Genomic DNA, 27443 nt, shown 5'->3' with positions numbered 1-27443 from the left:
AACAAAGGCACGCTAGAGCAGGGTCAGGGCGACTGATACAACAGAAGGAGGTGTTTAGAAGGATATTACTGTACTCACAACCTCAGAGACATTAAAATGAGGGAAGTAAGGGAAAACTAGAAATGCACTCAGAGACTGGCTAGTCTTCTATAACAACCCCGCAGCATACTGATTGAAGAGGTTTATTAAACTGAATACTAAGTAGAAGACCGTCTTATTATTCTCCCCCCAACCAGCATCAATGGGCTGCACTTTCCTCTGGGCTAGTCATAAAAAAAAAACAGGGCCCGAGTTTAATATTCAGATGAAATCATCTTCATATTTAATTGGCACTGGCATAGAAAGCTAGTGTAGTGTGGTGAAAACTGGTTGTTTGTCATGAATCCAAAGTCCAGGAAGAAAAAGTCTCTTTTTTCTTACAGTCAGAAACCGGAAGATGACACATACAACATTAGTGTTATAGTGAAAAAAAGGAAAGAGTGTGATGATGACAGAATATCTGGCAGGTTTTCCAGAAAACATTATGACGCACTCTTCTCTAAGTCACACCAGCAGACTTTAATCACATCAAGGAATAAGCATGTCGCTCATTTGATGAAAGTTGGCCATAAACGTAATAAAGCTGCCGAGGTTATTAGAAGTGCCACAGGCCATTTTACAACAGCTCACACACCTTATATTGGATTATAGGGAGAAATATGATGAACCAAGATAGTAGAACTTGCCCATTTACAAAGGACCGGAGGAGGTTTAATGGCTTGTGACTGAAGCCATTCATACACATTAATTCCTACAGCAATGACAACCTGCAGTGTTTTTCTGAGCCCTCTGGAAAATCTCTGGCATCGTTTAACAAGGGCAGCAACTCAGTTGTCTGCAAAAATGAGCCAAATGCTGACTGTATACACAATATGTCACAGTATGTTTTTTTAAAAATCTGTAAGTAAGTATTTAGTTGTTTGTGGGTTGCACATATGTTTAGAGCAAGGACATCAAACTCATTTTACACCACAGGAGACATTCAGCTCACTTTGATCTCACGTGGGCGGGACCAGTGAAACGGCATCATAAAGATGAAAAACTTCCCTGTAGTTATAAAGCTTTACTTGTTTCACTGCTTTATTGTGTAAATAGTGGAAAACAGGAACTTTTCTGTCATTTATTCGTTTATCTATTACTTAGTTACTTTGGTGTGGTATGAATGGTTGGGGGAGGGGGGGTTCTTCAACAGGAAAAGCTGTAAAACTAATTTTAATACAATTTAAAGTTGAAAGTCTATGCATTCCTTCACATTTACCAAAACCATCTAGTTGGAGTGTGTTTCGGGTGGATTCTGGTCCGCAGGCCTTATGTTTGATACCCCTGTGTTTGGATTCCTGGCATTTATAAGCTGTTGAAGAGGCAACCAAATTAAAAAACAAAACTCCTAACACTAATGACTTATGAAATGATTTCCCATTATTGTCCTTTTGTTAATTACCACACTATATATTTGGGTTTTATGTGACATAGTAAACTGTATTGTTGCATGATCCACTTATCTTCTTAAGTAGAGGACAAACACACCAATATTTTCAAAGTTTCTAGCTGACTGCTGGCTGTTTGGTGCTGAAAACTTATTTTTTCAGAACATTTGTGCCAAATGTGGCTGCCTGCACCTAAAAACGGTGTCATGAGGGTAACAGAACATAACAGAAAAACAATAACGCTTTCCAATAACAAAATAATCAACACTAAACAATCAGCCTTGAAATTGCTTATTTTCTGTAATTGGTTATTTAGTGTAGATGAATGAAAAAAAGTTTCATTATATTACTTTTTCAAATGTTAGTGTCATAAGTGCTGGTAATAAGTAATTCAATGATAAAAATCCTAATTCTCTCCACCAGGGTCTCCTCCTTATCACTTCACTATCAAGGAGTCAGTTACTCACTTTAACCTGACAGACGGCTTCAGGAAGAGTCATGGAGATTGAAAAGTGCTTCCTCTTTATAATAATGAGCTTCCAGGAGCTTTGGAAAAAGTTGTATTGTTTTTCCCTAATCTAAAGTCACGCCGCAGTTTTGTTTTGAGGGATCCTTGGACGAACTGGCCTGGGTTTTGGAAATGAAATGTTTCCATTTTTAAATTTACATGATGCAGTATATCAAAATGTCTTCGCAAGTGATGATTTGCAGCATAATCTGTTGTATGACGTACACAGAAACTCTATTTAAATGAACTCTAAGAGTGTGTGGATCAGCATAGGAATAAATGAGCTTTTTTAAGCATTTTTTCAGATTTCATCACCAATTTAACACAATATATTACTCTATTACTATGCTCCAAAATAAAAGGCTTCTGCTTTGATCTGAGGAGAAAAATCTCTTAACATAATAAATTAATGTCAGACTATAACATATATGTATGTGTGCCAAGTAAAAATTTAATTAAAAAATGGAAAAACGTTATAATTTTAATGACAAAACAAAGTTGTTAACTCCATTTTGACTCAACATTTTTCAACGCAACTCCTTCCATACCTGGATGGATTATTGAGCTGGGCTGTCTATAGCATTATTTGGCAGCCTTAAATCCACCAATGCATAACATTCAAGAGGATATCACTTGGATTCAAGGGTGGGGAACGTAAGGGTGCGTTAGTGGCATCAGTGTCTTCATCATCCAGGAACTGACTACATACTCTGGCCACATGAGGCCAGGCTTTATTTTGCAACAGAAGGAACCCATCGCACACTGCACCAGCATAAGGACACTGGCTCTCAGACCATCACTGACCCACTGTCAAACTCATCATGCTGGATAATCAAAGTCAAAGTCAAAGTCAACTTTATTTGTCGATTCTGCCACATGTACAGGACATACAGAGAATAGAAATTGCGTTACTCTCAATCCCTAGATAAATAGCAAATGAACATTTAAATATATTTAAATATAAAAGTGATTAAAAATGCAAGTAAAATAATTAAAAAGTAAAAATTTAAATAAATACAATTTTACATATAACAAGAAAGCTATACAATATACAATATAATGGGTAAGTGACATTGAGTGTAAACCAGGCAGAGTAGTGCAAATAGGCAAATAATAATAAAAAATGTTGCAGGCAGCATAACATTCACAATGGCATTTCCAGACTCTTACATATCTCGCACATGTGCTCACTATGAACTTGTTCTAATCTGTGGAGAGACTGGGTGCTAGTAACGGACCTGCCAGTTTAGGTATTCGCTTGTGAATGCCAATAAAGCTGCACGGCACTGAGCTGTGAGCACAGGTCCTACAGAAGGACATCAGGACCTAATGCCACAGTCATTTTGTAGGGCTCAGCCAGTCCTCCTCCTCCTCCTGTTCCACTCAGAAAGGAGCAGATACCAGTCCTGCTGCAGGGTTGATGCCCTTCTGTTGCCCAGGTTTTGTGGCCCAGCTCTCACTCAGGTAACAACCTGACTCCTAGTATCTCCTCCACATTCTCGAGACTGTTCTGGGAGACATAACAAACCTTGTTGTGACGGTCTGTAAAACCTAAATGGGCTGCAGGTACCATCTCATACTACCAGTGTTGACAAGGAGACTAATAAGCAGCCAAACTAGAGACAAGTCAGTCAGGAGGGATAAGGAGAGAGCAACGGTCTGTGGCTGCAACCTGCAACACCTTTTCGGGAGTTGTCTTGTTGTTGCCTCTCCAGTGCACCTGTTGTCACTTTAATTTGCAGTTAAACAAGCAAATGCGATTTACACTCTGTCCAGTCATGCATCCCAACCAGACAGATCGATATCGCTGAAGATTACTTGATTTTGTTTTACACCGTGATGATCGAGTGTTTCCCTTCATTTTATTTGAGCAGTGTATTCCAGTGCTATAATTCACTGGCATTTAATTTCACAATCAGAAGTGCAGCTGCAGATAAGATTCAAATCCTAATTTGTTTCCATGGTGTCTTCTGATTAGTTTATTTTGGGTCTTCTTTATTTTAATTTCTTTTCCCTTTTTTTTCTTTTTTTTTTTTACATCTTGTGTCATCATCTTCAGACGTGCCAGACATTTGCCAAATCACTTTCACTCACAAAGATAAATTCTTTAACCAAGACAAAGATCCTCTGCTTTGTCTTTTCATGCCCCTGAGAATGAAAAGAGCTCAAAACTTTAAGGGTGACAGACACTTAGAGGACTGAAAAGCCTGGGCAAACAATGCTTCATTCTCCTCAGCCAACAGGCAGTGAAGTGTTGCTTTAATTCATGGTCAGGAGCAGGTGACAGCTCTAAAACTGCAGATGGGTATTCTTGAGTTTGTAGCGAGGTGAGGAAATGGTGAGACAGTCAAACACAGTCTTCCTACTGCTAATGGTTATATCTTGTGGTTATAGGGCTTCAGAAAGTATTTGTTATCCACCTCATATCCCTAAGAGTTTTCATTATTTGAATTTTTATAAATGAAGAAGTGAATGCAAAGTGCTGAATGAGCTTTCTTTTTCTTCAGATATTTTGACATGTTGTCAGAGGAAAGTTTGGTTTTATTAGAGCTGTAAAAGATATGGGCAAAGTTTTATTACTGGATTGCTTTTTTATGTGTGTACTTGCTTCGTTTCGTGACCAGCTGCCTGGCCTTGGCCCCTGATGGATAAATAAAATTTAAGTGTGACATAAATGTGTGTGCAACATGTTTGGAACAATCTATCTTTTTTTTTCTGTGCACATATCTTCTTCAATGAGACACTGAAAATACAGACAGCTTCCTGAAATCTTGACAAGACGGCCTTCACGGGCTGTCACATATATCAAGAGATTACACCTCATTAGAGCAGCGCTCAGAGATTCCTGAGACTGGTTTTGATTGGTCTTTTTTATCTAAACTGTGATGTCTACTTTCCATATCATCCATCTTTGTGACTGTCTCTCAGGCAGAGCTGGTGTTTTCCTCTCCACTACCCTCCCGAGCTGCAGGGAGCCATCAGGGATCCCCCGGGAACGCAGGACAACCACTCATCCCTGAATGCTGTTTCACTACACATGGCACAGTGTCACGGAGGAGGCCCTCAAGCACCTTGTTACCGACACTGACTAGTGGGTGAAGAGCACAGATGGTGGCACGCTCTGTCCGGCTGCTGCTGTCAGCCTGGAGCCGTAGTTGTTATCTCACACTGAATGTGGCCACTAGTTTGAAGTGATAGATTTTTTTAAGAGCAAGGGAGCCTGCAAATGAGGTTCACTTGTATGCTATATTTCTGCAGCTGGATTTTCAGCCCACAGAGGGGACATTTCTTTTAAAAAGGAAAAGTACCAAGTGACAGAGACCATTATCCAGAAAAAGCTGGACTCGTCAGCGTTAATTAGATCTCCGCTTTGGCATCGAGCCTCACAGAGAAGCCGGGTTTTTTTGTTTGTTTGTTTTTTTTGCTAAAATTAGTGGGCTATGAAATTTGAAGCCCATCCGCTTGTGTTTCCACATCTGTGTCTTTTCTGACTCTGACTTTACTGCAGCTAAACTCTCAACATCCTCAGCGACAATCGAAAGCCATAACCCAGCCAAGCTGCCCCCTCCCTTTATTATAATTCATCAAAATAAGATACTTATTGTGTTCCTGTCGCTGGCACTAGCTTCCAGATAAGCAGAACTCCAATAAGAAGACTCAGCTGGAACAATATTGAATTTGATATCAGCAAACCTTTATTTGAAGCTTCCTGCGCATCAGCCGCGAATTTCAGCAAACCTTATTCGTTCTGGCTCCGTATTCATGAGTTTCTAAAACTCGTTAAATATCAGATTATGACATTTAAGGAAACTGGGGAAATGGGGAGTTGGTAGAAAATTAAAACCGTAAAAATGTAACAGTTAAAAAAAAAGAGTGTTTACTGTTTATATTTACCTGTGGTTGCACTTTGGGCAACACAAGTAGCTGTTTACTTTCAGAAAACAGAATGATAGAAAAGGATTACAGTGTTAAAATCAGGCTTGTGTAGGCTTTATGTAAATAAAAACGTATAGTGTGACAAATCGATTGCCTTGATACTAATATTTGAAGCAGTGTTCAGGATAAATAGTTGTGTTTTTAAGCTTTTTAGTCAAAAGTTTGTAATATTAAACACCACGAAGAACTTTCTTTCACATTAAAGCGGAATCAAATGGATGAGTTTCCTGGCTGTGTAATAATAACTGTTGTTTATTTTAACCTCGCCTGTTCTTGCCTGCATGAAATGAATTAATTAGCTGTAACACACAGCCCTGTACGGCAGTTCATTCAAATGCGCTGTGTTAATTTACAGTAAATTAGTTTTAGTTACTTGCGGGTAACACTGCATCTTCACGCCAAGCCTTATCAGGTAGCTGTCAATCTGTGACATCAGAGAAACGTCATTAATTAGGCTGTGGTGCTCTCCAGGGTGCTGAATACTCAGCCAGTCCGCAGAACGAGCCGTGTGTGTCTGTGTGCGTTTATCCTTCCAGCTCTACAAACAAACCTCTAACAGACCTGCTTTCTTTCAAAAGGCCGACACAAACTTTTTGCGGACATGGACCTCCTTCCAGCGCAGGAAGCTGCCAAAATCTACCACACCAACTATGTGAGGAACTCCCGAGCCATCGGCGTCATGTGGGCTGTGTTTACCATCTGCTTCGTCATCATCACCATGGTGGTCTTCATCCAGCCCTACTGGATCGGAGACAGCGTCAACACCCCGCAGGCCGGCTACTTCGGCCTCTTTCACTACTGCATCGGCAACGCGCTGACCTCGGAGCTCACCTGCAAGGGCAGCATGCTGGACTTCGCTTCCATCCCCTCACCGGCCTTCAGGACTGCCATGTTCTTCGTTGGGACCTCCATGCTGCTGATTGTGGGCACCATGGTCGGCTTCAGTTTGTTCTTCTTCTGCAACGCTGGAAACGTCTACAAGATCTGTGCATGGATGCAGCTGGCCTCAGGTGAGGGACAAAGCGAAGAGGGTTGGTTGTAAAGTTGTTGTTCCCTTTACTCAACTGCAGTTGGCAGATTATTAGTATAAATTAGCTTTTCTCAACTACGTTTATTTGACACCTATAAACAGACAGATTACGAATTACATTAAAAAGTATGAGCAGTGTGAGTAATCATAAAACTGGTTTCACCTTCATCTTTAAGATGTTTGTTTGTTTGTTTGTTTGTTTGTTTGTTTGTTTGTTTGTTTGTTTGTTTGTTTGTTTGTTTGTTTGTTTGTTTGTTTGTTTGTTTGTTTGTTTGTTTGTTTGTTTGTTTGTTTGTTGGGGGGAGGGTTGTTACAAGCAAGAATATTGCTACGCATGGGTAATTGTTCATATGCGATGATTCATTAGACAGTAACCAAAGATAATTTTTAGCTTTTGCCTTTTTATAGTTTGCAGTGAAAAACTAACACTAAACTCACTAAACTCTAGGATCAGCTAAAAAATAATACCGCAGACATTTAAAGCTGATTTTAAACAGTCCAGATGTGACAGAAGTGCAGACTTTGATCTTTAATTCAAGGGGCTTATTAAAAGTATTACAGCCGTTCATAAACATATTCCAACATTTTTCGTAGCTGAAAAAATGAAATGGAAGTTGTTTTTCTTTTAATATTGATGCATCACCTGGTGGATCTGTTAATACAATGGAAACAGACAAGGACAAGGAACAAAAGTTCTTGTGACCATAAATTACCAGTTTAAATAGAAGTCTGATGAGGTTCAGTTCATCGGTTTTATTATAACTATTCGTAAGTAATAGCTCAAATATTTCATCACCTCAATACCAGAACTCAAACTAAAGAGGCAGCTGTAAAGGAGCCATGAGACCTGTGCTTCTCTTGTAAGTCAGGTGTGAAACAATGAGCTCATCCCGTCACGGGTCGAGTTCTCACCTCTCCAGTTTCAGGTGTGATGTGCGTTTGTTGTGAAGGTTGTTCTTCGCCATGGCCAATAAGGAATCCTGTTTCAGCCCAGACTCTGACACCTTCGATAGCAGATCAGTTACCTGTAACAAGATCAGGTGTTGCTGTGTCGTTAAATTTGCACCTAAAACCATACGAGGGCCAGGAAAACGATAAAAGCCTGTAAAACTTTATGGGCATGTATCTGCAAACTCACATTCTACTGTAAGTAGCTTTTGGGGAAGCCCAGAGGAGATGTTACGGGAAGAACAGCATTTAAGATTTAAGAACTTTCATAACGGTACATCGTGCAAATGGCTCCACAGAGCATCATCTGCCTTGCTGAGCCATAAATAAATAAAAACTTTGGCACTTTATGGAGGTACATCATGTGTTATCATGCACTGGGGGCTCCAGAGCACCAGATTATAATTATTTATCAAAGTAAGAGCACACAAGAGGTAATTATTACAAGGCTTTGCCATTTCCATGTCCTTCCCCCGCAGGTGTGTTGATGGTGATGGGCTGCATGATTTACCCAGATGGTTGGGACTCTCCAGAGGTGAAGAGGATGTGCGGCCAGAGGACAGATAAGTACACGCTGGGAAACTGTACGGTGCGCTGGGCCTACATCCTGGCCATCATCAGCATTCTGGACGCCATACTCCTGGCATTGCTGTCCTTCACACTCGGCAACCGGCAGGACAAACTTCTGCCAGATGACTTTGAGCTGGATGGAGCAGGTGAGGGCTGTGGGGTGGTATGCAGACTGAATGCTGGGTATAGAAACAAATATTTTAATGTGTCATAGCTGGCATAGCACAAGTATAATGTGTGACATATAAAACAGCCACATTCCTTTCAGACTGGCTTGCTGCAAGGTCCTGCTGTTGTGCATGCCTGCTCTCTGTTAAGGCTTGAGCCATCATTAGAAAAAATTGCTTCACCTTAAGAAACGTATCCAAGATTGGAGATTTTTCTGCAGTTTTTTATATGCAGTCGTGTGAAAAAGAAAGTTACCACAGGACTCTTTGCAGGCCCGTGAAAAACTAAGTACACCCCATGTTTCAGTATCTTGTAGAAGCACCTTTAGCAGAATTACTTGAAGTTGTTGTTTTCAGTTTGACTATATGAGTCTCTCATGTGTCTGTGGAGGAATTTTGACCCACTCTTGTTTACGAAAATTGCACTTCAGTTCATTGCAGCCATTTAATTGTACACAGATCTCAAGAAATCCCACCACAGTATTTGAGTCAGGTTGAGGTCCGGACTTTCTGGGCTTTCAGTTTGCCATTACAGCTGTTTTCTTGTAGATTTGCTGCTGTGCTTGGGATTCTTGTCATGTTGAATGACCCATTTTCAGCCAAGCTTCAGCTGTCAGACAGATCCACCACCGTGCTTTACAGTTGGTATGAGGTGTTTGTGCAGACATGCCATGTTTGGGTTTTTATGAACCACCAAATATCTTCACTTTGGTCTAATCTGTGGACAGGACATTGTGCCAGACGTCTTGAGATTAGTTCAGATGCAACTTTTCAAAGCTAAGTTGTGCTGCCATGTTCTTTTTAGAGAGCACAGGCTTGCTTCTAACGATCCATTCTTAATTGTACTGTCATGAACTTTAACATTTAGCTTGCTAACTTAGGCCTGTAGAATCTGAGATATAGCTCTTGGGATTACTTGTAGTTTCTCTGAGCAGTGCACATTGATGGGTAGCAACAATTCCTTGTAGATATCTTTTCTCTTTGTTAAACACCCAGTTGCTCCAGATCTGCAAACTGCTACAGCTTCTTTTATAGAGGCACTCACTCAGTTATTCAAGTTGGCCTTCAACAAATTTGTAATTAGGTTAAAAAGTTTTATCCATAAACTTTGTCAAATGAGCAGTTTTACAGTTATTTGTTGCCATAATTTGCCCAGTGTCCCAGTGGCTGAAGTCCATTAAATCTTTTTCTTGTTAAATCTGCTCCCTTTAGGGCTTACCCACAGAAAATCATTTTCCTCCATCTCGCCTGATCCCTAGCTTTCTTCTCTGTTACACCAACTCTCTCCATATCCTCCTCTGCGCTCTTTCCCCTTTACCTCCTGCCTGGTAGATCCATGTTCAACATCCTGTGTCCAACATATCCAGTCCCTTCTCTGCACATGGTCAAACCATTTCAGCCCTGGTGTCCACAAACATTTCTTCTTTTGTTTCTCTTTTACAGAAAACCCTTGATTGAATCCACAGACCTTCAGAGCCAGTGTAAAATACCATGATGCACTTTGGGTTTTCACCTCTCTTGTCGTCTAATGTTTACTGTGGTTTTGATTAATAAGATTTTGTGCTTCCTTATTTTACTATATATATTTCACAATACCCAATAAACAAGCCCACAGAAATCATGTATTGTATGAAGATCTGTTTTATTGTATGGTGTGTTGTACAGCTTTGTAAGTCGACAACTCACACAGAGTTTATGTTCTTGAATCTGACACCAATGTAAGTTTTTGTTTTTCCCCCCCATAGGTTTCGACAGATAACATAGGTTACTTGGATATGATCTTTTTGGGACACCATGACATAATATCAGATCTCACCATTTCTATGGTAAAAACAGTGACATTGAACAGTTGACCACACATACAACTGATCTCAAACACACCTTCCATACGCTTTATTAAAACACAGCTACCCAGCTAAACAATTTTAGCTAAGATATAAGATTTGTTAAAAACTGTACATAACTGTAATATACATCAAGGCAAACTCTTTGGTACAGATATATACAGTTTATTTTCACTTTTTTTTCTCCTTAAGATTGGGCTTCTTAACATGTTGTCTTGTTGAAACCTTTAAAATACTATATACCTGAATTGTAATAGGTGGATGAGAATACCAGCCTCCCATGAAAATGAAAGATCCCTATTATAATTAACTAAGGATACTAAATACCGGGTGACAACGGAATCGATATGGCTAAACATGACCTACTTTAATCAAACAGTGACCCTGCCTGAAGAAATGCATGAAATGAAAGTTACCCAAAGTCAGTGTACATGTCAGCCCAGTGTGAAACTTCCTAAAACCTTCATTACAAATACAAAATGTATTTCAAATGTTGAATGAGATTTGTTTTTTTTTTTGTTTTGTTTTTTTTGTTTTTTAAGTCACTACTGAAAAGATGTGGGAAAAGAGTTTTAGGGAACAAAAATGACCAATAACGGCTACATATCCTTGGTTTGTTCAGGTTTTAGTGCAGGAGTGTAACAAACAAGGATGAGTCACTAGCAGTACAATGACAGACTTCCTTAGAAGGGTGAACGGAGCACAGCAGTTTGAGCCAACATGAGCACAAAGTAATAATAAAAAATAAAAAAATCCACTGGATTCCTGACATCACACTGAGAACCAACTAATTCAAAGCAAATGTACACAGAAGCATTAGCTCAAAAACAAGAACAAATTCAAAACATCTAACCAAAAAAAGAAGAAAAATAAATATCCATCTGATATGCCCAAACTGGAAAGTGATCTGTTGCAGTCTCTGGAGGAGGTGGGAGGGAAGGGAGGTTCGATAGCTGGAGGTGTCCACTAGAGGGCGAGCCAGGGGTGGCGCAAGCACTCTGCGGCCGTGGCCCTTTTCTCTGGAATAAGCTCCAGCATGGGAAGAAGGAAGTCAGTGAAGCACTCTGCTTCTTCACGGGGCCACTCGTATTTGTCGATCAGCACCTCCAGCAGTCCCCACGGCTTCAACTTAGTGATGTGTTTCAAATCACCTGCAGACAGACAGCACTGCATCAGAACCACACCACTACAGAGTACAACAACTTCCCCATTTTAAACTTCACTTCAAGGGCAGTCATGTCTGCATAACTCCACATACAGTCTTAACAAATGACACTGATTAAATAGTTACCTTGTAATTGCCTTTTAAAGAAGGCCTGTTCTTTTGAACTGTAATATCCACTGGAGACATTTTTACATGTATATTCAAATGTATGAATAAGCAGCAATTGGGATTCAAGTAGGGAATATTCCAAAGCACAGTCAGTAACTCTCACTCGAATCTTGACAGTAAAGCTTCCGTTTTACCTTTCTTGGTGAAAAAATCCTTGGAATATTTGCCGGACATTATGAGTTTGCGTGGGACACTCCCCAGCAGCTCAATGATCAGTGCTATATGGTCTATACAGCAGACAGTTGCAAGAAAAAAGACAGACAAGACAAACAGATTCATCAGACAGTGGACCCAGTCACAGGCCCACTCTGGGTGTGTGGGTGGAGGGCAGAGGGAGAGAGAGGTCTGGGTGACGTCACACACACCAGCCTCACTGTTGGCAGAGGACGTGGTGTAAAACCAGAAGTTAGAAAGTTATAAAACAGAGCAGTTCATTAACCTTTAGCTCTTTTTTATTGTTCAGTTTGGGGTTTTTCCACTAAAGTTTCTCAGAACAAAAATAATTCCCACCACAAATTCACCCTGCAACTAGATTGACAAGACAGGCCCAGATAATGAAAATCATGTTTTTGTACTTCGTGTTAATTATTCATCAACTTCGCTGTCATTTCATCCGTAACTGTAACAGAGGTCTTAACATTTGCAGTAACCTTGGTACATATCAACAAAACAACTCCCACTCAGGGACCTTAAAAGGTTTACATCAAGACCGTCAGTTAATCCCTTATAGACATCCTTAATTAAAGCCATCTTACATTAATTATCATATTTCTGTAAACGTGTACTTTGAGCACATTAAGACTTTATATTCTGACATAAATACACTGACGTATAAAAGTAAAGGGTTCTTGCCTTTTTTGCCTCCTGTGATTGATTTCATTAAATGATTAAATTACATTTATAAAAAGACTGTTGTTGCGCAGTGGACTCCATGCAGAGGAAAAAGGTCATTCTGAATCTCCTCAGCAGGGACCAATACAGCATCAAGCACCTAGCCAAAATGTCTAAAGGCAGTGTACAAGGCTCTGCCAGGCAGTCTTTGGCAGAACACTTGAATCGTGATCAGTGGTTCAAAGAGGCTGGCATTTATTGGTTTCTTGCTTTGATGACGGGCCTGCACAAAACCATTTGATTGTGCTGACTGAAGTTAACCTCCTCCCTTGACCCTCCTTGTCCACCTTTCCCAGAGTGAGCCAAAGACAGAGGTGCTGGCGTACCTCTCTTGGTGAAGTATTCCTGTGAGTATTTTCCACTCAGAGCATAGTGTCGGGGGATTTTACCGAGCAACTCAATCATGAGAGCAAGATGGTCTGGAAATGAGGCACATCAGAGGAGAAGAGGAGGAGGAAGATGGAAAGTCACAGGGAGTTTGGAGAGGAGATGGCAAACAGTCAAGTGGAACAATGTATTAGGAACAAAGGATGATGATGATGATGACAGCCTAGTGTTACAAGTAGCACATGTATCAACAGCCTATATTAACCTACTGAAAACATCTGAACACATGGAGCTCATTCACTGTTGTATTTCAGAAAAATGACAACTATAAAGCAAGATGGGAAGTCTGCATTAAAGCACAGCCCTCAAAGCTATACAGTAAAACATAAAAAGCAGACTGATGCAAGTTTACTAAAAGTCTAATAAAACGTTAAACACAAAGCATTTATAGAACAGTATGCCATGGTTTATGCAGGTGAAAAAGCTGCAGGATGTTCCAGTAAAGTCAAAGTTGAAGGACAGCACAAAGCAGACATGCCAGAGCAGAATCAAGTTAATATGGAAACTTTGAGCTAAGCAGCAAGCCAAAATTCCATTTTCACCTTATGTTTCAATTAGGGCTGTTCGATATAACGATATATATCGGATGACGATATAAAAACATCTATCGTTTCATTTTACGCTATCGTTTGTTTCGTGGTGTCGCAAAATAAACTGTTTACGGCAATATTTTTCATCGTTTTGATGGTCACTGTAGTGGCTATATTAATTTCTTAAAGTTCTCTCTTTCTCTTATATTTAATATAACCACACTACGGACGGACAAGCGCCTGTTTTAATGCGTTGTGGTTAGCAACAACGATGGTAACAGCATCGCGTGTCCGCTTGTTTATGTTCCACATAAACCTTCCACAATAAAGCTCAAGATCCTGTTGAGACTTTTCAAAATAAACTGAATCACGTGAAAGAGCAGATTATTTACGGATGAGAATTAAAAAAAGAGCCGCCAGGTGCTAAAAAATAAACCTTAGACTCAAACGTTAGAACAGACTTTTCCCCGCAGCACGCCGTGTAATAAATACTCACAAAGAAAACGGCGGCCTTTACAACTTATGTCTAAAAATGTATCGTTTCATGCATCGGTTAAAACACTCGACTCCAGCTACACGACGCGCAGCTGGAAACACTTCACGCAAGTCGAGCTGCCCGAGATTCACAGAGTTTACAGAAAATGTTACATTTTTGTGATTTATATCGTTATCGGACGATAGAATTCTTATATCGGGATATGAGATTTTGGTCATATCGTACAGCCCTAGTTTCAATTAAAACTTGAGGTGAAAATGGATTAAACATAAAGTATGAGTAACCAGGAGGTGAGGAAAAGGTGAGAAGAGAATTGAAGAGATGGCCCCATCTCCAGTGCGGTAAAGAAGTGGCTCAAGTTGCTAGATAGGAAATACACACAGGAATGCTCATACTTTTCATACTTTACAATTCTTCTTCTGAATTCGAAGCCATTAATGGAGCACCTCATTAACATGTTAACACTGTGCAAAGTGCACTGTAACTGGAGCTCCAGTGAAGGTGAGGACTTGCATGCATATTGGACATTTTAAATAATTCAACAGTTCAACACTGATAACAGAAGATTTAACAACACTATGGTGCTTTTAACAGTAGCAGTAATACTAAACAGAAGTCCCACTCACTAGTGAAACACATTTCAATACATCTACTAAATCGAGCTCTGAGAATTAATGATCTACAGTTAAAACTTGTACTTTAAAAACAGAATGTACAGGAAGACCAGACAATACCTTCATCTCTGGAATAATCTTCCCCAGAATGTGGTTCAAACAAGTAGTCCCCTGTGGCAAGCTCAAAGGCCTGAGGACAATACAAACACAGGGAGGGGAAAAAACAAAAAGAACAGTATGAAGCCATCTGTCCAAATCTCAATAAATCCCTCCCACCACTGACTAGACTCTCATTACACTTCTTGAGTCTTTAAGATACAATGAGGGGGTTTTTTTCCCCCTTCAGATAAATTTTTTTTGTTCTATTCAGTTTTTGGGGGGAGTTTAAGCACCTTTTGGCTCTATATAAATAGTTTGATGCAGAGAAAATTTCTCACCATACAGGCTGTGCTCCAAATATCAGCTGGTGTGCTGTATCCAGAACCAATAAGTACTTCTAGAGACCGGTACTGTCGTGTCTGGATGTCTTCAGTAAAGTGCTTGTGCTGAGAGGAAAAAAGACAAATACGAAAACAACAACGTATATCATGTAGGTTTCATCATGTGTAGCGATAACACACTGAAAAACAGAAATATTTTACATGAGAATAAAAAATTTTGAAATTATAAATGGACTCTATGCTCTATTTGAAATCTGGATCACACTCCCATCTGGTAAATGATTTCTCATTTTAAAACCATAAAAAGCAGGAATACCGAAACATTACTTTCAGTAGCTAGATGACACTCGATGTCTCCCTGGCTGTACCGTTTCATCACTTATGAGGAAATCCCTTTGGTCATTAGCAGGCTACTCACCACCCAGCAGGCATTTCCCAAATCTGCAATCTTGACCTTGATCTTGTCTGCATTGAGTGGCTCAAGTGGGTTAACTAGCAGGGATCCTGCTGTCAGCTTACCTTTATAAAGCACAGAGAGAAGCAGCGACATTGAATAAAACAATGGGATAAACACTGAATAAATGATAAGTATAATCATAAGTAGTTCAAAGTTCACATGGTTTTTGTTAAATTTCCAAAGCAGCTCAGCTACAGCAAACAGCTTCTAAAAACCTAAACCAATCGATTTCGGTTCACTGACCATTTCGTGCATCTTCCTGGCTACTATAGTGACAGTTGGACCCATCCTCACCATCTTCTTCTAAAATGCCTTGTTCCAGCTCTCTGTCCTCCAGCCCAGCAGAAAAGCGTTTCTCAGTAACTCCACGGCTACGAGCCCCAGTTCCTTTAGTCTCTGTGTACACATCATTGAAATCTGTAGACTCAACACCGTTGTAAATGGAGTGGAGAGGAGACTCCACGTGTTGATCCTCTGGAGAGGCACACTGTTCTGTGCACTCTGCATTGCCATTATGTTGGTCTTCATCGCTATGCTGGAAGTCACTCTCCTCCACATGGCCATTACAGTTCATTTCAGACAGTTCCTCTGGTCCCACCCTCATGTGATCTGCATTCAAAGTGCTCCCTGAAAGTAGCAGAAAATGTATTTTCAGTTGATTCATATCAGATTTTTTGGCTGCTTTGCAAATTTTGCAGAACACATTACTTCTCTGATGTTAGCGTCTTACCATCTGTTTCCTCCTTTCCTATCTCCGCAAAAGACACCTGTCTGAGAGGCGCACAGGCTCGTCCCTTTTCAGTCTGTGGGTCGTCTTCATCTTCATCATCCTCTCGTATCTCTGTGGTCTTTTCCATTTCCTCAAGGTCCAAGATGCACTTCTCCAGCAGCTCCGCCTGCCGCTTCTGCTTCTTTTTTAACTTCTTCTTCTTGTTCTTGGACATTTTTACTGTCTGTCAAAGACAAAAACAAAGGAAAGGTTTGCACATTTGTAGGACTGATTTAAAAGTAAACTAAAAAACAAAACAAAACCTAAAAACATGAGGCTAATATCTAAGCAGAGAGTAAAAAAAAAAAAAAAAGTCTTGTACCTGTTTTGGAACTGGCGCTGTGCTTACTGTAAAGAGAACATGAGATAAGTAAAAACCTGTACTAAACCTATGAATGCAGATATAAAAGTGAGTGTGCATGCACATCTCATACTCGCTGAACCAGAGGGAGGAGGTGCCCCAGCCTTCTGCCACTCTGTGGCTTCAGCTGCAAGCCTCCGTACGTAAGGCTCATCTACGCTCATCAGGATGTTCTCCGGCTTGATGTCTGTGTGGATAATATGACACTTTGTGTGCAGGTAGTCCAGACCTTGGAGAACCTTAAAAAAAAAAAAAAAAAAAAAAAAAAAAATACATTAATGGAAAATGGTTATCTGATTGTGTAGATCAAATTAACCAATCACACTGACTTGGACACAAAACCTTTACCAACTAAACTTAAGGAAACTTTAAAAAGAAAAACATATTGCATCAATTTTCAGGTTTTTCTTTTCTTGGAAACAAATATACTAACTTTGCACAACTCAGAGTTCATAAATAATCCTTATTAATCACATTTGGCTTTGCTGCAGTCCGTCAGTTTATCCTCTCTGAAACACACTATTTTAGCTCTTCTCTCTTTAAAGCAAAGGAGCCAAGACTAGGAAAAAAGAAAATCTTAAAAAGAATCCCTAGGGCAGTCTGAAGCCAGAGCGTTTGGTTTGTAGTTAATAACTTAATACACAATGATACTATCATTATTTTAGCCTTAGTGCTGCTTATTGAAAATCCATCCATGTAACAAACACAGCATATAACAGAACATAAAGAAAGCATAAAAGGGTCCCTTTAAGAGAACACAAAAGCTTAACAATCTAAGAAAGTTTTAATAAAAGAAACATTTGCTGTTTTTCAAAGGACATCGAATAAAAAGCTGTGGAATAAACAACACTAATCCACAGATGAGCTGTGCAATTAACTGCTGAATTAGTCATTTGTTTAACCATGAAAAAAAGCCCCCTCAGTTTTGCCTCACTCCCAATCTGTTTTGTTAAGCAGCTTACTGTTAATATGTAAAGTTCTTCTACCCTGACTGTTTTCCATCCATCGTGCAGCCTGCAGGCTACACAACTCTTGTGAACGACTGAGCCTTAATGATGAGTCATAGGCATTCAAAAGGTGTGCCTGTGGGTCTCACTTTACCTGCCGTATGATGCTCTTCACACAAGCCAGGGGCAGTCCTTGGTAGTTTGATTTTATTATCCATTTCAATAAGTGATGTCCTAACACCTCAAACACCATGCAGACGTCTGAAGATTGGAGCAGTTAAGATGGCAAAGTAATAGCGGTAAAGCAAAACTGAAAACAAACAAAGGAAAAAACAACTGCCTAAATGAGGAGTGGCATTGATTGTGCTGAAGAAAGGACACGTAGATGTGCAACCCATACGCTTTTGTTAGAGCCTCTCGTGTTACAGCTACAGCAATCCCTCAGGCATTCAGGGGATCTTACCCAACTAAAGTGTTGTGATGGGGGTGGAGGTCTGTTTGGGACACATAAGATTCCATTTGTCACACCCTCACCTGTTGTTTACTTTCTTACTTGCGTACGGCTTTTTAGCTGACATGGACACGAAGGGAAAGAAAGTTCTGTACATTCAAAAAACAAACAAAAAAAAAAACCCCATTTCTAATAAGACTAAAGTTTTTGTTTTGGGGACTTTCCCCCTCCCAGCAGGAGGTAATTTGACAAATCAAATGTGACTAATAATAAAAACCAGGAAACATCTGTTATATCTGGCTGTGAAGGATACGAGTTCCATTGACGCCAGAGATCTTGAAGTCATCTAGAAGCTGGACTACCATCTCTCGGTTGGGATCATTCGTGTCAGAGTTTCTTACCTACAGACAAAAAAAGAAAAAGAAAAAAAAGAGAAGAAAAAAAAAATATATTTTGTTGTGGGATCCACACACATCATTTACATGTAAAACTGTGTGAACATGCGTGCTGGAAGACATGCAAGCCGAGTGCATGAATAATGTGTAAAAGCTGTAGTGTAAGCAATGCCCTGCTGTCCTTGCACCACGTTGCTGTACACTCTGATGCATCTCCAGATATCCCCACAACTAATTAGTGAACACTTCCTGCGCTTACTGATTACATATTTCATCAAAACCTACTGCATGCAATTAAATCTGATACTCACAGATCTGAGCAGTTTTATCTCATCCAGTGCTGTTTCTGTGTAGTGCTCCGCGCTCTTCACCACCTTCATTGCAACAAACCTCTTTACCCTGCAACCACAGAATGTAATGTTCACTAATAGGAAGCAAAGTAAACCGTCTCTGAGCCAGCTGCTGCTGCATCTGGAATCCAATGTCAAGTCTCAAAAACAAAACATGAATTACAAATATGCAGTAAAGTTTTTCTCATACTGAATATCCCAGGCGAGCCACACGGTGGAGAAGTGTCCCCAGCCGAGCTTCCGAATTACATGGTATTTTCCATTATAAAGGTCTCCTACTTTCACATGGTGGTAGCCACCTAAAAGATAAGAAATTCAAGCTGCTTAGATAAATAAAGAGGTGAGCATGTATGCATGTATACAGAACAGCCAGTGCATTTACATTCACTGTAATAACAGGTCACAACTAACCAAAGCGACACCATTTATTGAAACAGTCAAATCAAATATTGATTTATCTGTTTAAACTAAGGTGCGAATCGCTAATACTCTGTTATCATTTTTCTACTGGGGAAAAAAACAAACAAACAAAAAAAACTTGAAAGAGTAGTTAATCAAATACAGTGCAATATAGTGTGCCTTTGAATGCAAAAAGTAAAGAGGAACCCACCTTTGCAGTAGTCATTGGGGTCCTCCTGCTCTTCATCATCAGAGCCAAGGATCTCTTCAGGTTCCTCAGGTTCCTGAGGGGAGGCTTCAGCCTGAGGATGCTGTCGAGCTCTGGGATTGGCTGGCTGCCTGATGGGACAACAACAATTATGAAAGACGTCGATGGAACAGAGCTCTGATGCATTTACCGTCCATTTATCAAATATTAGCTCAACAATAAGGCGTGCCCAGGATGAGAGGATTTTATTACAGGACATGCGGGTGAGACTAACTGAACAAGACTGCAGCTCATTGATAACCGATGAGTTCGACTCTTCTACATAGCAAGAAAGAATCAAAGCTCAACCTTTTACTTCCAAAAACACTGCAGAAATGGTGAACAGCTGTACAGTTTAACTTAAACAGATGCATTACAAAGCAGTGGGAACGTTCTCCTGCCTCTCCTGGGATCTGACCTTAATTGGCTGAAAAAGTAAGTGGCATTAACTAGCTAGCATTAGCAACTGAGTAATTCACTCTAACACTAATACTTTACTGAACAACATAATCATGTTAGCCAAGCACCAACATAGAGTGTGCCTGCTCTGGATGATCAGTCACAGTGATGGACATAGATGTTTCAAAATCACCTCCTGTATAAACGGCTAACTAGAGACAGGAAGAACTTCCTCATCAGCCAAGTTTTTTGTTGCATAAACATAACCCATATAACACAGCATTTATTAAAAAGCCTCTCACACAAAATAATCAAACATGACAAGAACCACTCGTTCTTAAACAAACGACACCAGGGCTGATCGCAAAAAATAAATAATTGGTGCACATCTGGTGTATGTATAAAGCTACAAATAGACAACTGTTTTATAAATCTATCATAAAGGAGGGTTATAACTGTAAGCATCCACAGTCACATTTCAATCACTGAAAATGTGAAATGTCAACCACAAATAAAACTTTACTCCAGGGTAATATGTCATCTTTCATTGCAGACTTCAATTAACCCACAACTACCTCTTTAAAAAAAATAAAAATAAAGAATGTATATGTGTAATATGAAGAAACTATGAATTAACTTGGGTTGAGGTGAGGACTCCTCATGAGGTGACATGGACCTTGCTTTGTGCACTGGTGTTGGAATAGGAAGGAATCCCCAAACTGTTTCCACAAAGCTGGAAACATAACATTGTCTTGGTATGCTGAAGCATTAATAACCGTTTTCCCACTTGTACCTACTTGGGCCGGCTCAACACAGTTTTTAGAGTTTTCCATTAGGTGGTAGTACCATGGTAATAGGCAATTTTAGTACCTACTAATTTTTGAAACGTGGCAACGAGGAAAATGGAAAGAAAAGAGAAAAAACAAAAACAAAAAAAAAAAAAACCCAACAACTCCCACTGTGGTCCCTCGAGATTGGCAAAAAGTTGTACTCCGAGCAACAGGTCTATGCTTTTCCATTGTTGTGGTGATCATGACGCATACAAATACTCCACGCATGTTAAGCGGTAACTTATTGTAATTGAAAATGACCGAAACAGAGTCAAATCATGCAGGTACTAGTGAAAAGGGGCTAGAAGAGTTCCTTTCACTGAAACTAAATGGCAGAGCACAAGTTTTGAAAAAACAACGTCACACCATAGTTCCTTCCCCAACTTTATACTTGGCACAATGCAGTCAGATAAGTTCTGTTTCTCTGGCTACTACCAAACCCAGACTCATCCATCAGATTACCAGACAGAGAGAACAGCATGAGTCTTCACTCCAAAAAACTCCACTCCTCTAGAGTTGTATCTGATGCGCTGGACTGTACTTGGTGACATGAGGCTTGGAAGCAACTGCTCGCTCCTGGAAACCCAGTCCATGACGCTCTCTGTAAACTCTTCTTGAGCTAATCTGAAGGCCACGTGAAGTTTGGAGGTCCGTAGCGAGTGACTCTGCAGAAAGTTGGTGACCTGTGTACTATGCACCTCCGCATCTGGTGACCCTGCTCTGTAAATTTATGTGGCCTACCACTTAGTGGCAAACTTGGTGTTGTTCCCAATCGCTTCCACTTTATTATAATACCACTAACAGTTGACTCTGGAATATTTAGTAATGAAGAAATTTCACAACTGGACTTGCTGCACAGATGGCATCCTATCATGGTACCACGCTCAGGGCTCGCAAAATCGCTAGCCCGACGTCCCGGGGCTAGCGATTTTTCTGGTCGGGCTACCAAAATCCATCTCAGCCCTGCCCGTCAGGCTGTCATAGGAAGAAAAAAAAAAAAATATGTCAATGCTTTTGCATTCTTTCACAAACGTAGCTGTCAGTATGTGACATATTGAAATCGCGTTTGAATTTCCGCTTGTTTTTTGCTTCACTTTGCGATAGCGCAGACTGAATAGAGAGCGGCAGCTACTGACTGGTGAGTGACGGATTAATTGCGCACCAATTCCTCTGACATCGTCTTATCACTCATTAGCTTACTATTCAAACGTGACAAGTGAAATCTCCCGCAGCAAGCTTAAACATGTGATGCAGGTTGAATGCGCAGAGAATCGCTGATCATTATGCAAGTGCCTGTGTAAAAGCAGATTGATTTACGCAGGTATTTTAGTTCTGCAGAGCCAAATAAGACAGGTGAGGGTGAAGAAGGGACAGCCAAAGAAAAGCCGACCACAAAACGGAAAAGTTGTGACAAATCAGGCTATGAGGCAAAAACAAAAGTGCAGCTTTTTTTTGGTTTCATGGACAAAAGAATTTCTGTGGCTGGAATATGACGAGCTAAATAACAATGTTCTGACGGGTGTGTCTTGAGTTTCCCTCGATTTCCTAGTTGACAAGCACCTTTGTTACTGGGACCAGTAATTTTAAGAAAGACCCCATTAGAACCCATGAGAAATGCAAGAAATGCATTATTGCTCAGTCTGCAGTATCTTTCCCAGAACAAACGCCAATTGCAAAAAAACTACTAAAAATAAACCAAGCACAACAAGAAGTCCAGAAGAAACGCAGAAGAAAAAGCTGTTTAGAACAGCGCGATGTTGCAAAGCGTGAACTACCTTTGGCAAAATTTAGCAGCCTTTGCAAACAAAGCAAATGGCCTAGATCTTGGTTCCACTTACCTCTTACCCGTGACTTCACTGATATGTCAGATTCAGGATCTGACACAGACTGATCCATGTTCTACACAGTTCTTACAAGTTCATAGAAATTTCTGTTCAATTAGGGCCAAATATTTGAGTTGATGATTGTATTTTTTTACAGTTGTTGTAATTTGTGTTTTAACAATTTTTTAAGTCAATCAAAAAATTGTCCTTTTTTTTTTTTTTTTTTCAGGCTACTTAAATTTATTTTGGGCTACCAAAAACTGAAGAGTGTCTGCCCGAAGGGCTACCAGAGATTTTGAAATTTTGCGAGCCCTGACGCTGGATTTCACCGAGTTCCTGAGAGCGAGCCACTGTTTCACAAATTTTTATAGACAGTCTGCAGGTGCCTTATTTTATACATCTATGGACATGACTGGAACACCAGAATTCAATGGCAGAGTGAGTATTTTTGGCATGTAATGTTTTGGCATATGACCATAAATAAATAAAACAGTTTTGAAGTATTACAGTAGTTTGACAGTTACTTAACCAAACATAAACCCACATTAAAGGCAAATATTTGCAAGGCAAAACAATAGAGCAGTAGCAGATAAAAGTCCATTAAAGTCATAGCAGGCTGTTAATTTGGATCATGTCCCCTTGAAATTAAACCACAAGTTTCAGTGTAATTGCCTCCAGTTTGTTGCTTTGACCTTGTTATCAGTAAAGAAAGATTAATGAGCGACTGTTCCAACCAAGTTTAATTAGTTTTAACAAAATAGCAAGGTGTGTCTAAAACTTTGTTTCAAACAAATCTTGCAGCTATCTAAGCAATATTTAACTATTAAAATATTCACAAACGGTTATTATATTAATAAAGACTCCTAAATGTGTAACCGAGCGCTGGCAGTGACAAACTGCAAGCAGAAAATGGAAGCAAATACCATCTAAATCGCTGTCAATAATTTATTTATTTATTTATTTTTTTAAACTGGATTTGAACATCTGCTTTTAACCATAGTTTAAACCAAAACAAGAAGTTGGCCTGTCAAAACAACCCTACCACAATAATACCAAACTGATGCGCTTTCTGCCAAGGAATATCACACAACCAAATTAAAGAAGGCATTTAAAGAAACGCATGCTGCACTCAGCTTACTTTACTGCAGGCCTAATGTGTGCGTGTGTGTATCCGCATTATGAAAGACAACATCAACCTTGCTGAATCAGACTGAATACTGAGAAGTTTCCAGAATAAGGGGACAGAAAACTGTGGCTACATTACGAGCAGAAGTACAAGCCTGCAAACAAATTATGTTCCAAAATTACTAAGTGAGTTATACGGTCATTGTGTCAAGCAGTCAGACAAATGAAACGTCTGTGCATATTACATTTTTCAAATATAAATCGCTGTGTGCAGACTTTCATTTTGACTAAAACTCCAGCGACAGATTGATCAAACCCAACATAATGGAAAACAGGACAACCAATTCTTTTCTAAATGCATATTTGAAACATATTTCTGTATATTTTTTCCATGGCTCTGCAAGCCCTAAATAACAGAACATATTCTTTCCATGTTTATATGTGTCACCACATACATTCTGCCTTTGCCAGTAATTCAGTTCCTAATATTTACTTGAAAGCCAAACAGCCTGATGTTACTTCCTCCACAGAGCAGATTAAGCCTGCTCATCTCTACTGGAGCCAAGAGAGCAGAGATCACATTCAACTAAATTCCTACAACTGGGCTGCAGTGTTTCACAAATGAGCTGCTGGTTTTCTACATAATCCTGCAACCTACTTCTTTGTGCCTGACATGGTCAGCTGAAGCGGTGCATGTTTGTCCAAGGATGACAAAATAAACTGATTCAAATAATTACTTGATATGAATCTTGACTTTCTAATCAAGCTTTGAATCTGAAACGCATTCATTATATTTTAAATCATAAAGCTGGTAAAAACAAGGCAGTAATTTAATACTGATTATCTGTACAGTTCTCGTGTTGTCTGCTTTAACATTTACACTGCTGGATTATTAACACATTTTAAAACATTTTTTGCATCTTGAGAGGTAAATGCATGGCTTTTCAAATTCACTTCAAAATGCAAATAAATACATCGTCTAAATTACATACTCATGCATTTTCATTCACAGAGAGAGAAAGCAGATGAAGCATATTTGAATGCAGAGCCAGTCTCAGTTAGTCATCCTTTCATTATAAAAAGCTTTAATATTGGGTGTGTGCACCTTGTTTTAATGAGCCTCATCCTTTTGGGTGTGAGGACAAATGTCTGATGCACATTTTCCTTCAGACTCTCACAGCACTTCAAAACATTAACCAGTCCACTCCATTATATCCTCTGAGGTTGTTTTGTTCGTCTATACATGCAGTGCCCATTGTGCTAGGATTACTGCAGAATGCAGCTGCTCTGCTTTAAGTTGCATTTAGTTTCTTGGTATCACATGATTCTTACGGCTAATAAAACATTCAAGTATGCGCCATGAAGATAATGCTGTCAGGAGGAGAGTATCCTCAATGGTGCTGTTTTCAGTTAAACACCATGCTTCGGTGGGCTGATGTGGGCTTCTTCATTCTCTTGTTTTAAATATAGCACTGGCTGTTATGTAACGCTCTGGAGGATGCCACTGGTGCAGGCATGATTAGTAGATTGTTGGGCACACCAAAACAATCGGTACTGGAGATCAACGCTTGACAGCCCTATTTACAGCAGCTAATCATTCAGAAATATTTTCAGGTGATCACAGCGTTTAAGTATTATATTCCTGGTATGGCTTACAGAGCACCCAAAACTTGTGTTTTTTGTTTTTTTTACTAAAGCACTGTAGAGCAAAAAGAATAAGCTGTGGCGTGTGCAGACCAAAACAAAGTTTAAGTGCAAACAAGCAGTCAAAGGCCTTTAACAGCTTCTCCAATGTCAGAACAGCAGCAAATACACCAAAGTGCAACAAACAATCTGCTTTGATTGAGTACAGCTGACAAAATACTTGTTCATGTGCGGGTGTCCTGAAAAACGGGACACACATAAGAGGGAATGACATTTAAATGGAGCAGTGACTCACTTTTTGTTGGTTTTCTTTGCTTTCACCCTTTTCTTCCTCGCCTGGAGTGCCAGCACTGCAACAACAACAAAAAGAATAGAAAAACCATTGTCTGTTTGCCTTCTTGATTTCCACCTGACACTCACGACAAAACAAATGAAGCCATCTGAAATAAACAATTACCTCACTCCAACGTTCATATGCACCGTGTTGGGTCATGTTTGCACCTAACAGTATCTAAAATCAGTGTCAGTGCATGTGTCGGTTTGCCAGAACCCATCCAACGTTAAGTTACATCACTGAGCTTCCCACCTAGGCAACGCTCGTCTCAAACACGGTAATGTGGCGTGAAGTGATTTCAGCCACTACAGCGGCTAATTATGGACTCATACATGAATGCACAGTTATCGTGGCCGGTGTTACGGGCTGTGTTTAAAATGGAAGGAGCTGGAGAGCTAAATGTATCGAGCTAATCCTGACATGTCCTATTGAAGCTAAAGCTAACGTCTAGAGGGCTAGCGCTCCAGCTCAGTGCGCGACAGACGCGTTCAATTAAACCGCGTATCACAATGTATGCTGCTCGGCGAAAAATAATGTTTTTATATTTGTCACTGCACGACAACATCGACTGTAACGGCAAACCGCACACACAATGTGTTACACCAGTCACACAGCGTGCAACGTGTCGCGTGAAGATTTACCTTTCCTCTCCATGTCGGCTGGATCCGTAGCTTAGCAGTTAGCTACACAACCAGTGATCGAATGTTCCACGCATGCGCACTGGCTTGCTATGTCGAAGGGAAGCTTCTCTGGTGACGTCTCTGCCCGTGTATCAAACCGTTTTTATGGATTTTAGGGCAAACTGCCTTATAAAGAAGTATTTAAAGCAGCCTCACTGATAGCCGTGCAGCTCAGGAATTTAACCTTTTATTTACCTTTCGTGCATGTTTTAACTAAGGCAGCAGTGTAGGTAGGTGGGTTAAATGAACGGCATGATTGGTGACGTGATTCAGTGGTTTGTGCCCAGATTGGGATTAATATTAAAGTGTTGGTAACCTTTGTTATACTGGATGCTGATAGCAGTACAGAACAAGCTGACTGCATGGTTTGGTAAAAGGCAGACTGGAATTTACATAGCTGGACACTTGATAGAATTGGCAGGCTCAAATTAATAGCTTCTATATTAGTATTACCAAATATTTTACACGGATAACGAAGTGCAATATTTTTTATCATGTATTTTTTTTTCGGACATTACAACATCAACAAAGGTTTAACGTATAAAGAAAATCAATGTTTAATTTACAAGCCAAGTGCAAGATTATGCAACTGAAATTGTCACACTGCCAAAAAAAGTGAAAAATATAATTTATTTATTTTAAATGTACTGGGGGAATGCATATTTGATAAATTCATATTAGGTTTTAGGGACATAATACAGCACAGTGGTGGGCAAGTGGTGATTTGGGTTTGTGTTGCATCCACAGCACATGGATACTTTGCAGTCATTGAGGTGACCATGAATTTCTGTGTCGGTGTGTGTGTGTGTGTGTGTGTGTGTATATATATACACACTAGAGATAAATGTGAGGCTGTCTGTCTGACAGCCAAAGTTTGCCTCATGCAATACTAGACTGATCTCAAGCATAGCAGCAAATCTACAAAAGAATGGCTTATGTTGTTGCAATGGTCCAGCCCTAACTGATATGCTGTGCTGGGTCCGTAAAAGGGCTGTGCGTAAATTAATACCCACAAACCTCAACGAACTGATGCAAATTCCTCCTCAATGATGTGAGAGGCTGGTAATCACAC

General features: G+C 39.9%; 2 protein-coding genes across 4 annotated transcripts in view; one reads left to right on the top strand and one right to left on the bottom strand.

The window, feature by feature from the left end:
* The window catches only part of lhfpl5b (LHFPL tetraspan subfamily member 5b), a 47602-nt gene extending 37124 nt beyond the window's left edge, over window positions 1–10478 (top strand). Inside the window, exons 2-4 of the mRNA XM_080899788.1 lie at window positions 6489–6920; window positions 8368–8604; window positions 10069–10478. Of these exons, the coding sequence (XP_080755914.1) occupies window positions 6512–6920; window positions 8368–8604; window positions 10069–10079 (657 nt within the window). The 5' untranslated portion in view covers window positions 6489–6511 and the 3' untranslated portion in view covers window positions 10080–10478. The remainder of the gene's footprint in view (window positions 1–6488; window positions 6921–8367; window positions 8605–10068) is intronic.
* On the bottom strand, window positions 10249–26414 carry srpk1a (SRSF protein kinase 1a). Of its 3 annotated transcripts, none has more exons than XM_080899772.1 (16): window positions 26333–26414; window positions 25653–25707; window positions 19501–19628; window positions 19081–19189; window positions 18852–18939; window positions 18459–18546; window positions 17849–17955; window positions 16821–16986; window positions 16709–16734; window positions 16348–16570; window positions 15861–16244; window positions 15579–15679; window positions 15158–15265; window positions 14841–14910; window positions 13020–13112; window positions 10249–11620 (listed from the first exon to the last, which is right to left on the bottom strand). In XM_080899772.1, the coding sequence occupies exons 1-16, from the start codon at window positions 26343–26345 to the stop codon at window positions 11436–11438; spliced, it is 1944 nt and encodes a 647-aa protein (XP_080755898.1). In that variant the 5' UTR covers window positions 26346–26414; the 3' UTR covers window positions 10249–11435. The 3 variants fall into 3 exon arrangements, with proteins under 3 accessions (XP_080755898.1, XP_080755897.1, XP_080755899.1); XM_080899771.1 differs by lacking the exon at window positions 13020–13112 and adding an exon at window positions 11937–12029; XM_080899773.1 differs by lacking the exon at window positions 13020–13112 and adding an exon at window positions 11937–12029 and having other exon boundaries at window positions 15912–16244.
* Window positions 26415–27443: the final 1029 nt, after the last annotated feature.

This window comes from Rhamphochromis sp. 'chilingali' (assembly GCF_963969265.1).
Source record: "Rhamphochromis sp. 'chilingali' genome assembly, chromosome: 12".
NCBI classification, from domain to species: domain Eukaryota; kingdom Metazoa; phylum Chordata; class Actinopteri; order Cichliformes; family Cichlidae; genus Rhamphochromis; species Rhamphochromis sp. 'chilingali'.
The sequence above is the reverse complement of the archived record's forward strand: the minus strand, read 5'-3'. Positions and strand labels throughout refer to the sequence as shown.

Bases quoted from the DNA above. Each gene is read 5' to 3' on its own strand.
- srpk1a (XM_080899772.1), bottom strand. The intron at 18,547-18,851 runs GTGAGTATCAGA...TTTTGTCTGTAG, and splicing joins AGATAAAACTGCTCAGATCT to GTAAGAAACTCTGACACGAA. The intron at 11,621-13,019 runs GTACGCCAGCAC...GTCTGTCTGCAG, and splicing joins GGAATACTTCACCAAGAGAG to GTGATTTGAAACACATCACT.